This window comes from Vollenhovia emeryi, unplaced genomic scaffold, assembly GCF_000949405.1.
Source record: "Vollenhovia emeryi isolate VEMERY1.0 unplaced genomic scaffold, V.emery_V1.0 DF939147.1, whole genome shotgun sequence".
Lineage (NCBI taxonomy): Eukaryota > Metazoa > Arthropoda > Insecta > Hymenoptera > Formicidae > Vollenhovia > Vollenhovia emeryi.
This window is the reverse complement of record NW_011967219.1, coordinates 1,010,314-1,024,919: the sequence shown is the minus strand read 5'-3', so window position 1 is coordinate 1,024,919 and position 14,606 is coordinate 1,010,314. Positions and strand designations below refer to the sequence as shown.

The window sequence follows — 14,606 nt, the reverse complement described above, 5'->3', positions numbered from 1 at the left end:
TTATGGTCTACCATTATGCGTGTTAACACGATTTCGGGCTTTCCACGGCCGGTCCCTTTGGGCCTTTTTTCAGTCCGGCCAACGCGGTCTGTTACGCCCATTGAAGAATGACCTTGGTTTACCTCGGCGCAGAGACTGTGAAGCGTAGAATAAAGAAATCTACAATGAGACAGGTTGGGCTTCGGCTTCCTTTGACGGAGCCCGTTCCCTCGCCGCCTCCTTTCCCCTTTGGACGCGAAAGTGCTAATTATGAGTATTTTGTACGTAGCGCGCGTCTTTTCCTCCGACGATATCCGATATGCCTTGCCGATTCTTAATTTCGTCGAGGGACAAGTAACATTTTTACAATTACAATTAACAATTGTCGCTCATAGACAAACGTAAACTCCAACTCACTGTTTGCTATTCAGGAATATATTTTTATTAGCCCGATACAAGACCCAAGGGGCATACCGGAGTGCATTTACCGGCGCGAATGCCGGTGAAGACCGATGGAACGGGGACTGGCGGAGGCGAAAGAATGGAAGGGGTTAAGGCGGCGGCGAGCCATCAAAGAGGATTGTAATTAGTCGCGCATGTGCCGCGCGCGGCCAACCGGAGCACCAGACGCGGGAATCTCTGTTTTTTGCTTGCTATTTCCACCTCGAATACCACCCTCTCCGATGTGCATCTTGCTGGGAGCGCGCAAAGTTCCTCTAATTGAGATCCGTTTCTGCGAAAGCCTCGGAACACCTACGGAACAAACGGAGCAAACAAACTTTCCGAAAACTTTGTTTATTACGCTTGTACTTCATTAAACATTTCTTTTAAATGCGTGAAATGCGCGTGTAAAAATATTTCTTGTAACATATTGAATTTTACCAACAATAAGTCCACAGAATTGCTACGTCGAGATATGTATAAATACGATAATATGTTTAACATATTATTAGCGTGCAGCAGATTTTTCAGTCTAAAGATAAATTTCTGTCAAGGTCAACTCGAAGCGCAATTTAAGAGTTTCAATAAACTATATTTGTTAAACCGCGTAATGCACGTGTTTCTCTTGCGGCCAAGAAAATTTTTTGCTGATTCGCCGACCCAAATTTACGAGACCGAAATTTTGATTTGCCCGGGCTCAACCGTTGCACTCGTGCGCGCCGGGTCGTTCCATCACGCGTCGAAGTCACGTAAGGGATGAGATGCACGAGGTGGTGCAGAGGAAGAGGGGGCGGGAAACGGGATTGCATCGGCAGGCCGGCAGATACGTAAATGGCGCGAGGAAGTCTCTCATTACTCGGTAATAACCTGTAATAACGTAGATTTAATGCGTGGCTTCAAGTACGGGCTATAGGCAATCGTTCACCGCCTTCGGCAGTTTTAATGAATTGCCCCCTTCCACTTCTCACCTCCTTGCATTGCCCTCCGTTCCATTTCGGATACCTTGATGGGAAACAAACGTTAAAGCTTAGTGCTTACTTTGTTTTCGGTTTTCAGAATCGTTAATCAATTCTGCCCCCCCCCCTCTCTCATGTACGTGTGTGCGTATGTGGCGTAGTGTGTGAAATAGTTGATAAATATATAATCCCTAGTGGCACAGTGCATTGGCTAAACATTGGCTAAATAGTGGTCCAATGTTGGTTATATCAGAACTGCATTGACCGATATTGTTCAACGCAAAGCCAATATTGGCCATGAAACAAATGTAAATATTGCACGATAATAATTATATAATATTAGATTTGTATTGGAAGTGCATCGAGCAATATTTAACAATGTAATAACAATATTGGTCTAATATTGATGCAATATTAGACCAATATTGCTAAATAGACATACTGGCTAAATAAGAAAAGGCGCCCACCTTACAATATTGGACCAACATTGGGAATACTGGATTTACATTATTTCCCAATATTGCGCCAATATATTGTGCTACTAGGGAGTGCATTTTCTGATGCATAATTGTTATTAATAAAAAAAAGATCGTGTACATATGAGTATGTGTAAAATAAACAATACAAACTGTGCAATTTGTATGCAATTAAATTAAACATTGCGCAATTAAGTGTTAATTTGTCATTGAATCTCACAAAATGCAATTTACATGTTTATCTGTCATTTATTCGCCGTGCAGTTTATTTATTATTAATTTGCAATGCAGTTTACACCGCACAGCTCTTCGACGTCTCAGAATATTTTTATGTTACAAAAAACGTATCCTATATGATGATTGATACAATCCGAGATTCTAGATAACGCATCATCCACCAGGCTGGCGAGTTTAGCATGAAATCGTGCGGCGTAAAAGGGCCGCGCAGGGTCACACCTCCGAGATACGTGAACGACAGACCCTTCATTACACGAGCGAGACGCGAAGGCGAATGAGGCCCCTTAGGCTAAGTCCCGAAGGGCCCTCCACGTATATTATACTTTATACATACATCATGCCAGACGCGCGAAAGATCGCCGCTCGTAATTTCATTCTAGCTTCTATCGACCCGAACAGTTTTTGTATCGTGAGATCTGATCTTTTAATATCATTGCGTTTTCCGGGTATTTCGAGATTGATTTTCATGAAATTTTAGAGCCTAGAATGCGTGCTGCCAAGAGAATCTTTTGCAATTTTGAGTATTCTCTGTCAAAGTTTTAAATTGTTGCACTTTTCAGAGTCTGAAAACCAGATATAATTTAAGTAAGATAATCTTATTTGACCCTTCGTGCAATTTTAAATTTTACATTGTTTTATGTTCTCAAGACCTTTTGCAATTTCTTCGCAACACAATGACGGAGCCTCGGCGGAAATTGATCGCTTTTTGCTTGCTCGGGGCATTTTATTGGCACAGATCGAAACGCGGGTCGTCGCGAGCCGAAAAATCGCGCGAGTGCAAAAAGCGCTCGGCTCCGTTCGGTCTCGCTCGTCATCGATTCGTTACGCGCGGCAAACTTCGCGGGACTCAACTCGCGCCGAGTCAGGGTGTAAACATAAGAACTCGCAAAAATGTAAGTCTCCAAAAAGATTAAGTAAAAATTGGAGAAAAGAGTGTTAAAAACAAATGTAAAGTTAATTAGGTTTTTAATAAATTTTAATGTGGTAATAAATAGGGGTGTATCTCCGGAAAGGTAGGCACTAAGCCACGTCTCGCTTCATAACTTATGGGCGAGAAAAACGGAGGACTAGGACCTAGACCAGGATTCGAACCTGGCGCTCGATTCTTGAATTCACTCGAAAGAAAAACCTATATGAAAATTCTGTTCTTACAGAAAGCTTGCAAGTCGATTGGCTGTTCGCGTGGCTTTTAGCCAATCGACTTGTCTGTAAGAGCAGAATTTGTGCATACACTTATCAAATGAATTAAAAACTTGGGCCCCTGGGACCTGCCGCTTGCCGGGCGAATGCTTTTCCAACTGAGCTGTCCACTCTCTAAAAATCAATCGGCATGTTATCACTGAAAACAGTGAATAGTCACTGATTTACAATTATAAGTATACCACTGAAAATCGCAGTTTTCAGTGATAATCCACTGATTGACTTTTGGAGAGCAGACCCACACTCGAAATCCTTTTCGCTCACCTACTTCATCAACAAAGTAGGAATAGTATACTAGCAGCGCGACTCCAGAGCGAAGCGTGGTATCTCACTCGATTATTTGGTGGACCGTCGAATGGATGCAGAGTGGCCACCCCCGAAGACTCCCCCCCCTTACGCAAATCAAATCACCCATCTTCACGCATAATAATATTGTAGTATTTTTATATAAAATACTGAATTACGCTTATTCCACGTCGCGCGTTTTCAGCCCGCGACGAAGGAACGACGACCGCGCGCGAGAGTTGAAAGTTATCGGCGATCCGCGCGGACCTCCAAGACCGCCGAGAAGTTGAGCGCCGCTATGGATCATTACGCGATGGCGCGGGGACCGCAGGGGTAGGACAGACGGGTCCGTCGAGCAGACCGAATCTCCCCTTCACGGCTTAAAAAGGTCAGCTGAAGCCGCCGCACTCGTCCGTCCTGCCTTCAACCTTCCACTTTCCTCCCTTCTCGCCCCACCTCGTCCCTCTCCTCCCCCCCCCAGCCCTCTTATACCTCGTCCTTTCGTTCCGGCCGCCGCCATTCTCGGCCGTTATTATCAATAAATTTCGTTTCTGTCTCGCTCACGTTCCATGAAATTATAAAGTTCGACAGAGCGGCGGAGCAACGGTGGCGAGATCGACTTCCTTCATTAACCCTTAAATACGCCTTGCTCCTCCGCCCACCATATAGAGGGAATTACGGTCTTCTTTATCCGGCCAGGATCCGAGTTCCCTCGAGGACCCGAGCGATTGCCGTTCGCCTGAATTAAATCGCGAGCTTATAACGCGGAATCTAAATGATACGCATGCAGTGGTATGTATACATACAGTTTCCTTTAGGATGGCAAATCATAAAAATTTTGAATGCGCAAAGCGGCCGAGAAACAGTCGAGATGAAGTAAAACGGAAGACACCGTACGTCCTGCGTACGTTTCGTAATTAGAGGAAAATAAAAAAGAAATTTCAATTTTTTTCGGTAATTTTTCGAAGTCTTAACAAAGTATGGTCCGTATTCTCTGAACCCTCTTTTACAGGGTTGGGAAAGAGTTACTTCATAAAAGTAACTCACAGTTACAGTTACTCAAAAAGTAACGAATCGTTACTTTGCAGTTACTCTCTTGCGATGAAAATAAAAATATCAAATCTACATTTGAATTGTAAAGTTGATAAGTGCGTTGATAAATGCGTAACTGCAAGGTCTTATGCATTCTGTGGAGGTTTAAAAAATATATAAAGTAACTATAATTAATGTAACTATTAAATTAGTTACTGGTTATCGAAAAAATGTAACTGAGTTAAGTTACAGTTACAGATGGAGAGAAAGTAAGGAAGTTAAGTTAGAGTTACCAAGAAAGTAACTGTAACTGTAACTTCGTTACAACTCATACAGCACGCATGTCTGAAACACAACTTTAAGACGACTTTAAGTCGTCTTTTAGATGTATGTATATGTAAAAGCTGACGTAAAGATGTCTTAAAGATGTCTTGTAGACATGTGTGCTGTATGGAAGTAACGAGTTACTTCCCAACCCCGCTCTTTTATCAATAAAAGCGCCTCTAAAAGTGGTTAATAAGTCTTCTGCTTGGCTATAAGCCACTTTTAGAGGCGCTTTTATCGATAAGAGAGGATTCAGAATACGGGCCTGTGTGTTTATTTCCGTTAAATGTTGTTGACGATTGCAATTATAAGAATAACAATATTAATGATCAAAGGCGTCATTTAAAACATTTAACGGATGATGGTAAGACAGCGATCGCTTTTATCGATGCGAATTTATCGGCAAACAGCTAATGTCAATGACGGTTTGAAGAAAGTTGTGAGATATTGCGCGAGTTTCTTGCAGTGCGAAATCATCGCGTAAACGATGGCAGAAGAAAAAAGTGACAGGTAGCGAGTATTTATCATTGATAAACCACATGTTATACGTGTCTTTTTCATATATACGTTTTACAATCCGCTCGCATTTGTCATTTATGCTCCGTGTACCGGATATTGTTGAGGTTAGGTTTTCTGGCTTAATTGTTGACAAACAATTGAAAGAAGAATTGAGATCGCGGGATTCAAGAAAATTAAAAAATGGAAGGCTTGTATGTATAAAAACTTTGGTAACTCGTGTATTTTACGTGTTAATAATTCGAGAATTAAGAATTCAAGGATCTCCAATTAATAATCGAGATAATAAGTTTCTCTACAAATTTAAATAAAGTAGATCTTAGGGGGTCAAATTAAGAGAAAAAAAATGATAAAAACGGATAAATTGATAAAGACTGAGGATCTAAAGAAATGAAATATGTAGCTGTACGTGACTGGAATTGTAATTATTATAACCTACATGGTTACGCTTAGTTCGTTAAAAGTGAATGTTTTAAGTCCAAGTGACAAGCCGGAGCAGACGGAGGCTGGTGAGGAAAAGAAAATGAAGCCCGATGACAAGGTTAAGCAAAAGTCCAAGCAGGACGAAGCGGCGGAGAAGACCAGTGTACCAAGTAACAACAATGAAAGCGGCAATTGTTATTGGTGATTATCCCTACAAATCTTGCGGCGTATTCCTGCTTTGCGGTACTCACCGTGTAACGTATTTACAGCGGCAAGGAAAGAAATCTGAACATCGTCGAATTACTGTGCGCCAGCTGCTCGCGCTGGTTCCACGAGTCCTGCATCGGATACCAGTTGGGCAAACTGGTACCGTTCATGACGAACTACGTATTTGTGTGCAAGAACTGTTCGCCGACTGGACTGGAAAGCTTTAAGAAGAACCAGGCACGTGAGTATCAATCGAGTGTCATCGGTTTGTCCGACAAGATTCGTCATCGAGCTAGCCGTTAATCGTGTTAATTCTGTCGGCTCTCCAGCATTTCCTCAGATGTGCGTGACAGCAATCGCGAACCTGCTGCAGATGTGCCAAAAGGAGAACGAGCAGAAGGTCCTTTTCCACAAGGATAAGGACATCATACCGTTCATCGATTGTCACTGGGAGAGCATGACTACGATGCCGCGCAGAGCTACTCAATCCTGGCACGCTACGGTACCTAATTGAAGCGCCGTTATTGTCACGTTGTATTACGACAGTGCATTGCGCGCAAATTGTCTCACTTTTCGCATCGTAATTCAGGGAATCGCGAACTTTGAGCGATTCCATAATCGTTGTCCTCGTCTTTGACAAACATATTGAAACGATCTCTTCTAGATCCAACGAGCATTGCTCAAAGACATCGGAATATTGTTTACGATGGACGAGAGTACGGTTGAGGGTCAGCTGTTCGGATTGGCGAGCTCTGAACTCACGTCAATTAAGCCGAATTACGAAGCAATGATTAAGAATGGTCACCTCCGAACAACAGAGATGGGCTTACAGCACGTCGGTACGTATCTGTCGCTTTTACTATTATCAATTTCGCATCAACTTGGTCTTCGATTTATTAAAGTTTTAAAACCAAGTTAAGTTTTTCAATATCAAAAATTAAAAATCTGTAGAAATCAATGGTCGATTCCCCTTTCTCTCCCTTTCCGTGTTCAAAAAATGCGCACGCAAAAGTTTGGAGTCACTCCATGCACTCAATCTTCGCACACTTTTGTACATAAGCGCGCACACGTTATTTAATTTACGCGTTATAAAATATTCCAATCCTACGTGGAGTAGAAGAAAATAAAAATTTTCAATTCACGTTTTTTTCCAAAATTTCCAGGCATAGTGTTATTAGAAGTTTTTTTGGTCATAGCTACACATACACAGATCTGTCATTTCTTATCTTATCACAAGCGCAATCACCAACTCGCTATCAGGACCAAGTTTAAATCATGACGGAGAAATCGAGTAGACATCTCAATAAACTTTGTTCTGCGACTCGTTATACAGGCCGCCACGTTACTTTCGATATCACCAGCCATATCACTTATGTATCGTTATCTGTACAAGGAATTTATCTCGTTGCGAGAATGAGTCAGTTCGTTTGGGAAAAACTTAATTATTGATTTTGCAACGTAATTCGAAAACGCTGAGAGGCACAGAGACAGTGAAAAAAAAAGGGCGAGAGAGGATTAAGAGCGATAGTATTGGCGACAAGTATTTGAAAGTCGAATGGAGATTCGGACATCACATATTAAAAATATCGTAATGGAACGTTCAGTGCCGCTTAGCGGGAGCTTGCGAGGTCGTAACGCCAAGCGGAAGATCCCAGGCGAGGCCGCGGGCACGGGTTCCGGAAAAAAGGGCAGGGGATCCGACATGACCACCCCCAAGCTGCCGGCTCATGGGTATCCACTCGAGCATCCCTTCAACAAGGACGGCTACAGATACATCTTGGCGGAGCCGGATCCTCATGCTCCTTTCCGACAGGTATACTTCACTTTTATCGACGGTTCTCTTAATCATTTGTGTGCAAACACAGTATACACAGAATTGTGCTAAAAACGAAATGGACGAGAATCTTTTTCGTTTTTCGAGCGAAGCTTTTGAAAATTGATAAAATCTCTCGGAGAAAAGCAACCCAGCAAACACCAAAGTAACAGTTACATAACATCAATATAAATGTAATATAACACATGCCTGTTATATTACATTTGCATTGTTGTTATGTAATTGTTACTTTGGTGTTTGCTGGGAACATGTTTTCGCCTTGTTTTTTTACTTTGGCAAATTCATTTCTCTTGCAATATGGATGTAACGAGAATCAAGAATTTTAATCCTTTAGCTACAAATATTCTATAGTCTAAGTATCTAGAATTAAGAGCTTTATTAGTGTTAAATAATCAGCGAGTTTTTCTATTTGACGTTATATTAATTAATACGTAAAAAGTAAGTTTGGACGATATTATAATTATGGTGCATTTCTATTTGATTTTAATGTTGCAAAATGTTGCAAAGGCAATTTCTATGATTTTACAGTCGAAAAATTAAGATTCTGAATCTGAACAATTTTAAATGATGATCTTTAAATTCCTCAAATATCTTAATTTGTGTTCAGGAATTCGACGAAAGCAGCGATTGGGCTGGTAAACCTATACCCGGATGGCTCTATCGCGCTCTTAGTCCGAGTACAGTGTTGCTTGCGTTGCACGATCGTGCGCCACAGCTCAAAGTGGCGGAGGACAGACTGGCAGTTACCGGAGAAAAGGGATATTGCATGATCAGGGCCACGCATAGTACGTTAATCTTTCTATCGATCTTGTCTGATATAATCGATTGGTGATGTGTTTCGATAAGATGATCTAATTACAACTATTAACGTGTTACAGGCGTAAGTAGGGGTACTTGGTACTGGGAAGCTACGATTGAAGAGATGCCGGAGGGATCTGCGACGAGACTCGGATGGGGACAGGAATATGCAAACTTGCAAGCTCCGCTTGGCTACGACAAGTTTGGTTATTCGTGGAGATCGAGGTATTACATATATCGTGATTATAATACAATTGTAATTAAAAAATTTCATTATTTTTCACTCTCGTTCTAAAATATATTTGAAAAATATATGAAAAACAATGAAAATTTTTAATTATAATTGTATTATAATCAAAATTGTATTAAATTTTATAAAAAATTTAACAAGATATAAATATAATAATATAAAATATAATATGTAAAATGCATAGCAATCGACTTGTTGAAAAATATCAATTTGCTAAAACAACTTCTCCATTTTCTTTATGCGAAAAACGTGCATTTCTTCGAGATGGTAAATCACGTAATCCCTTCGAGGAAAGAAAACGAATAATTTAAATAAATTTTTAACAGAAAAGGAACACGGTTTCACGAAAGTCGCGGCAAGCATTACAGTGACACTTACGGCGAGGGTGATACCTTAGGCTTCCTCATAGTTCTTCCTGACACACATCATGCGTCGCACATTCCGAATACTTATAAAGACAGAGTGAGTACAAGCAAGACATTTGAACAGAGTAAATTACATTGAATAATTTCTAATATTCAATATATATACATGTATACGTCCTATGGGGCATCTAAAACAATACACCAGAATATCTGAAAAACTGAGACCAAGAAACTGACAAATATTATAACAACTTAGTTATTTCAGAAATTGTATACACAATATAGTTATATAACAATATGTAAAATAGTTGTTGTAATCTTTTCGTACTATTTTATTACTGAAATTGCGTTGCATGTAATTGAAAAATAATCTTATAACAATGTATCTAGAGATTGTATTATATTTTTCAATTTGTGAATTAGCCCCTAGTAAAGTTCAAGAGCCACTTGTATTACGAGGAGAAGGACCAAGTGCAGGAAGCCCTGAAAGCCCTGCGACCCTTGGAGGGCAGCAAAATTATATATTACAAGAACGGAGTCAACCAAGGTAATGCCTTCATCGATATCAACAAGGGCGCTTACTACCCTGGGATATCGCTCTTCAAGAGTGCAATGGTGTCTGTGAATTTTGGGCCGAATTTTAAATATCCTCCGACGGATGTTGCGTTTAGAGGCGTAAGTAAATTTACACATTTCTTGCTATCTTGCAATACTAATTCCCAATCGTAAATCGAAATACCTTATACATATAGACGTGACTGAACATAGGCCGGCATACAAATCTTATATTCAAGACCGTCTTGAACTTACCTAAAGATGTATGGAACATTTCATTGGCTACGGAGTATCCTAAGATGATCTTAAGACGATCTTGAATATAATATTTGACGACGAATACCGTCCATAGAGAATTTTTTAATTGTATCGACTTAAGGGAAAGTGAACTTTGAGTTCACATTATTCATGCGGGATTTGTGCAAATCTGCCTTTTAAGTTTTACAAAGATATGGCTGTTTTCTATAATTCTGAATAGTATCGTTTACTTCTTGCCAATATTAACGACGTTATACAATTACTATAGATGCACGAGAAGGCGGAGGAGGCGATAGCCGAGCAGTCAATGGCGGACATACTCTATCTTACCGAAAACGAAGGCAAATTAAGACTGGATACATTCGTGTTGTGACATTAGTGCACCTTTTTATTTTTGTCGTTTTTGTTGTACATTATGCAGTTGCTACGATTGCAGGGAGATTGGCACAACAATACGTGGCCTAATTGAACCAAGAAAAAGAAAGCAAACCACGGGAAATTTTTTTACTTGCATTTATTTACATATGCATGTTTATTCTGAAAGTTTTCGTAGTTTTAGTACATTTCGAAATGAGGAGAAAGGTGAATCTCATCATTTGTTTTAACTCATTTCTCTCATATCGAATTTGCACCATGCGCTCTATTGTATTGTTGAACCAAACCCTTGCAATTAAAGGATTCAGTGCAACAACGGTCGAGAAGATAATTCTCAATATTTTTTGAAAAAATAAATCGAAGTCAAGATCGATGGAATTACATTTCTTTTAACGCGCTGTTTAATCTGTATTACGATTTTAGTAATTTAACTTCGTTCCAATTCTACAAATCGAGAAATAATTTAATTTTATCTGATTTCGTTTGGTGTATAGAGGGCAGTACGTACATAATGATCTCATTTAATAAAAAAAAAATGATATTATTTATGTAAATCGCAGCGGAATATGTGTTTATTACGCGACACTTGTATACATTATTTTCGCAACTTACGTTATTACCTTCGTATGATTAATCGTTAAATTGTTACGTAACATTATTTTCCAAAACCGCCCCTGCAAACAGGACTCGCAGCCACCGTATTGCTCGCTTCCCACTGCTCTGGTGTTTTCGCCTTGAGGACAACACGATGATATAAATAATAACGCAACGGAGCAACAATATAGATCTTTTACCTGGCCCATTTTTTAATAGGGCATACACTTCTCTCGCGTTACTAGCGAGGGATTACTTAATAGATAATAGCCATCACTTACTACAATTGACAGAGCATGTACGCCTCCTTGCAGTTCCGCTTGCAACAACTGGTTTATCATCCGGTGTCGCTAAATTTAATAATCGAGTCAGATGTCCCCTTACGTTACTTTGATCACGCAAAATAATATCTTGTCTTTGATCTCGTGATTATTTAAACTCGTTATTTTCTATTATTTCTTTTTCGCGCCTCAAAGTTACTTGCCGTATGAGATTTGCTTTCGCGTATGCGTTATATTCTATCTTGCGACTAATTGTAAGTTAAATGTGATTTTTCACGTCTAACGGGTTTAAGATCAATTAAAGAAGTGTTTAGTAATTGAGTAGGGAATGCGAATCGCGGTGGTGCTTACCTTGATCAACGGCTGCTTGTCGAATTTCTCCGATACAACCACTACCTTGAAGTGCGACTCAGAGTTCTTGGGAACATTGTGCATGTAGGACTCATTAATGACGTCGCAATGAAGGGGATTCAGCGCAGCTTCCAGCTTTCCCCTGATCGAAGTCTCTACGGGCCTGCTCAATGTCTCGCAACTGCTCATGTCGCGCCGATGCAACGTACTGCAACCTGCGTTATTGTTTTCTGCTCGATTAACATTCACATATGTTCCTCGTTATAGATAATGTACATTGAATGCAAAGCCGTCGAAACTATAAACGCTTAGGCCCGGTTTCACCACGTCGCTTAACTCGAAGCTTAGCTTAATTCGTTCTTTTCCAACTGTTACTCTAGAAAGAGGCTAACATAAGTTCAACTTGATTAAGGGTAGGCGACGTTTGGTGAAACCGGTGAAGCCTCAGAGTGTCGAGAATGCGAGAACGCAAAATGTTCAATGCGCAAGACGCTAGTTTGTGGTGTAGCTTACTCGTGGGACCCGCGAGTCGAGCAAATCCGACTGCCCGTTTCAGTAAGCAATAACATTAGCGGTACGCCAGCAACTGGCAAGTAGATTTAAACGGAATGTCGTGACAGATTGTATTGTCGACCGCGTCCCTGTGTTCCGCCAGCGGATTGCCGCTGGGAACCGAGCGGAGAAACCGATCAATCTTTCATTTCAACAAAACGGTAGATTCCGTTCGGTTTTCCAGGACCTGAGCAGAGTGGCTCGTCTTATATTCTTATATCCCTAAGTCACAAGGCAGTTATCGTGCGTTACTTTGAGACTAAGATGCAAAACGTAAAGCATTGTCTTAGGCCCGGTCTACAATGAGTTGTTAGTCGTTAGTCAGAAGTCGGTCCTTTTTCTTCCACCCAGAAAGGAAAAGGATCAACATATAGTTGCGACTTCTGACTAACAACTCATTGTAGACCGGGCCTTAAGAGTACAAGGCAGCCACTCTGCTCAGGCCCAATACTGTCGCGTTCTGCTGGCGGATTCTGTCTTCTACAGACGTTGCTCCGAAAGGAGTTCGCAGCAATTCGGCTGTACGGGATGGAGCGCGTCATTCGAGTTTCTCGTCGATTTTAATGACATTTTACCCACGCGTGTACTCTAGTGCGCGCGGAATAAGCGTGTAACGATGAAAATCGTCGCCCGACACTGCGGGGAGGAGCGGTCGTTCGTTAAAAGCGACGCTTTTTTTTAAGGTTAGGAAGTCGCGTCTTCCAGTACAACGCGTTTTTGTATAATCAACCTATATAATCGTTGCGCCTCATTGCTTCGTCGTACGTGTAAGAAACGAATTTGTAATTGAAACGCGCGTACAACAATAGCCGAGAACGCGACGAATAAAGATGCGATCGTCATCGAGACGTGAGAGCCTCGGCTCTGTGATTCAATCTCCATCCTAACCTCAATTTGGACCGTTTGAACGCGGAATTATCTCAATCGCGCTCAGACATACTCACTTTTCCCAAGTATCAGTCTTATTATCGGGTTCGCTCTGTACATTTATTCGCAGCTTCGATTAACACTTCGGTCGAATGTACTCGGGTCTACCTTATCCAGGAATCTACTCGAAAATGCCTCGTTATTCCGGGATTCACCCTCGATCCTCCCCCCCTCTCGACTCTGATTGCGCGATATGTTATTTGGTACGAACACCCGCGCGCGAATCGATTGGTCATTAGAGCGAAAATGCCCCGAGGCTCCGTCAATTTTTTATTTCATCATTAACCAGCGTGTCCTCGCTGCGTTGCCTACGATACGTTAACCCAGGCGGACTCGCGACGATTCACGATGACGTTATCGTGGCTTCAATCGTCACTCGAAAGCTACATTAGCGTCACTTCCACGTCACTTCGATGCCGTCGTGACCCCGTGTTCTATCTGGGTGGGGTAACCCTCGGCCGAACTCCGATTAACTTTGGTCCGGTTTCGTCAACGTCGCTTAACTTCAATCTTGGCTCGAGTCGCGTTTGTCTCTGGCTAAAGTAACAGTTGGAAGGAGACGAAGAACGAATGGAGCCAAGCTTAGGCCCGGTTTCACCAAACGTCGCTTAACTTTGATCTTGGTTCAATTCTTACTTGTCTCTTTCGAAGATAACAGTTGGAGAGAGACAAGGAACGAATTAAGCCAAGCTTAAAGTTAAGCGACGTTGGTGAAACCGGGCCTCGATCCTACGTTACTCGTGTAGGTAGGTTTTTTAATTGCCATTGTCCTCTCTGACGATTTACAATAAAATGAAGGTTTTCGATATGTATTCCATGTCTTTTATATTTAAAAAAAGGAAGATTAGAGAGCAGCAGTTTTTTTTTATTGAATTCACGGTCGTTTCCGTCAATGTAGATTAATTTTCGTCCTGGTTTAACTCTTACTTATCGTTTTCCAATTCCTATAGGTGAGCGAAGTTAATCTATACTGGTAGAAATGGTCAAAAATCAGTCACCGCGAAATACGTAAAAAGCGATGAAGTAAAATTCTGTATCAAATATTCGAGCGCATCGCTCGCTTTCATTCTGCACGCGCGCCATTAGAAATAAGCTGATTAAGGCTGCGGTCAAACTGCCGCTACAAATACCTCCGAGTATTCCTCTTTTTCCTTTCTTTCAATAAAGACAAAAGGAGAAGAGAAACGCTTCGAAGCATTTGTAGCGGCAGCCTGACCGCAGCCCAAGGGGTAAACGGTGCATTCCGTTTCACGCATGACGCGGCATTTGTTCTTACTTAACATTCGGCGGATAACGATAATAAATGGTACATTATGCGCATCGTGCGTCAAACGGGACGCACCCCAAGTCCCGGGGACTTTCCCTGTAGCTGAATAAGACAACAATTCCT

At 41.3% G+C, this 14,606-nt stretch overlaps 2 protein-coding genes across 8 annotated transcripts; one reads left to right on the top strand and one right to left on the bottom strand.

The window, feature by feature from the left end:
* Positions 1–5,323: 5,323 nt before the first annotated feature.
* Positions 5,324–11,064, top strand: LOC105566036 (set1/Ash2 histone methyltransferase complex subunit ASH2). Of its 4 annotated transcripts, none has more exons than XM_012019732.1 (11): positions 5,324–5,443; positions 5,924–6,070; positions 6,139–6,317; positions 6,406–6,578; positions 6,741–6,915; positions 7,681–7,889; positions 8,518–8,695; positions 8,789–8,933; positions 9,285–9,420; positions 9,747–9,998; positions 10,405–11,064. In XM_012019732.1, exons 1-11 carry the CDS (start codon positions 5,418–5,420, stop codon positions 10,507–10,509), a joined length of 1,725 nt encoding a protein of 574 aa, XP_011875122.1. In that variant the 5' UTR covers positions 5,324–5,417; the 3' UTR covers positions 10,510–11,064. The 4 variants fall into 4 exon arrangements, with proteins under 4 accessions (XP_011875122.1, XP_011875123.1, XP_011875124.1 ...); XM_012019733.1 differs by having other exon boundaries at positions 5,325–5,440; XM_012019734.1 differs by lacking the exon at positions 5,324–5,443 and adding an exon at positions 5,452–5,640.
* On the bottom strand, positions 10,498–13,739 carry LOC105566038 (bolA-like protein DDB_G0274169). 4 transcript variants are annotated; one of them, XM_012019737.1, is made up of 5 exons: positions 13,234–13,735; positions 11,738–11,967; positions 11,387–11,455; positions 11,132–11,244; positions 10,498–10,955 (listed from the first exon to the last, which is right to left on the bottom strand). In XM_012019737.1, the coding sequence occupies exons 1-4, from the start codon at positions 13,274–13,276 to the stop codon at positions 11,167–11,169; spliced, it is 420 nt and encodes a 139-aa protein (XP_011875127.1). In that variant the 5' UTR covers positions 13,277–13,735; the 3' UTR covers positions 10,498–10,955; positions 11,132–11,166. The 4 variants fall into 4 exon arrangements, with proteins under 4 accessions (XP_011875127.1, XP_011875125.1, XP_011875128.1 ...); XM_012019735.1 differs by having other exon boundaries at positions 10,502–11,244; positions 13,234–13,732; XM_012019738.1 differs by having other exon boundaries at positions 10,502–11,244; positions 11,738–11,952; positions 13,234–13,714.
* Between the last annotated feature and the right edge of the window lie 867 nt (positions 13,740–14,606).

Bases quoted from the DNA above. Each gene is read 5' to 3' on its own strand.
- LOC105566036 (XM_012019731.1), top strand. From the start codon at position 5,886: ATGGTTACGCTTAGTTCGTTAAAAGTGAATGTTTTAAGTCCAAGTGAC. The intron at 8,696-8,788 runs GTACGTTAATCT...AACGTGTTACAG, and splicing joins CATGATCAGGGCCACGCATA to GCGTAAGTAGGGGTACTTGG. The intron at 8,934-9,284 runs GTATTACATATA...AATTTTTAACAG, and splicing joins GGTTATTCGTGGAGATCGAG to AAAAGGAACACGGTTTCACG.
- LOC105566038 (XM_012019737.1), bottom strand. From the start codon at position 13,276: ATGTACAGAGCGAACCCGATAATAAGACTGATACTTGGGAAAA. The intron at 11,968-13,233 runs GTGAGTATGTCT...TTAATCGAGCAG, and splicing joins AAGACTGATACTTGGGAAAA to AAAACAATAACGCAGGTTGC. The intron at 11,456-11,737 runs GTAAGCACCACC...TATTAAATTTAG, and splicing joins ACAAGCAGCCGTTGATCAAG to CGACACCGGATGATAAACCA.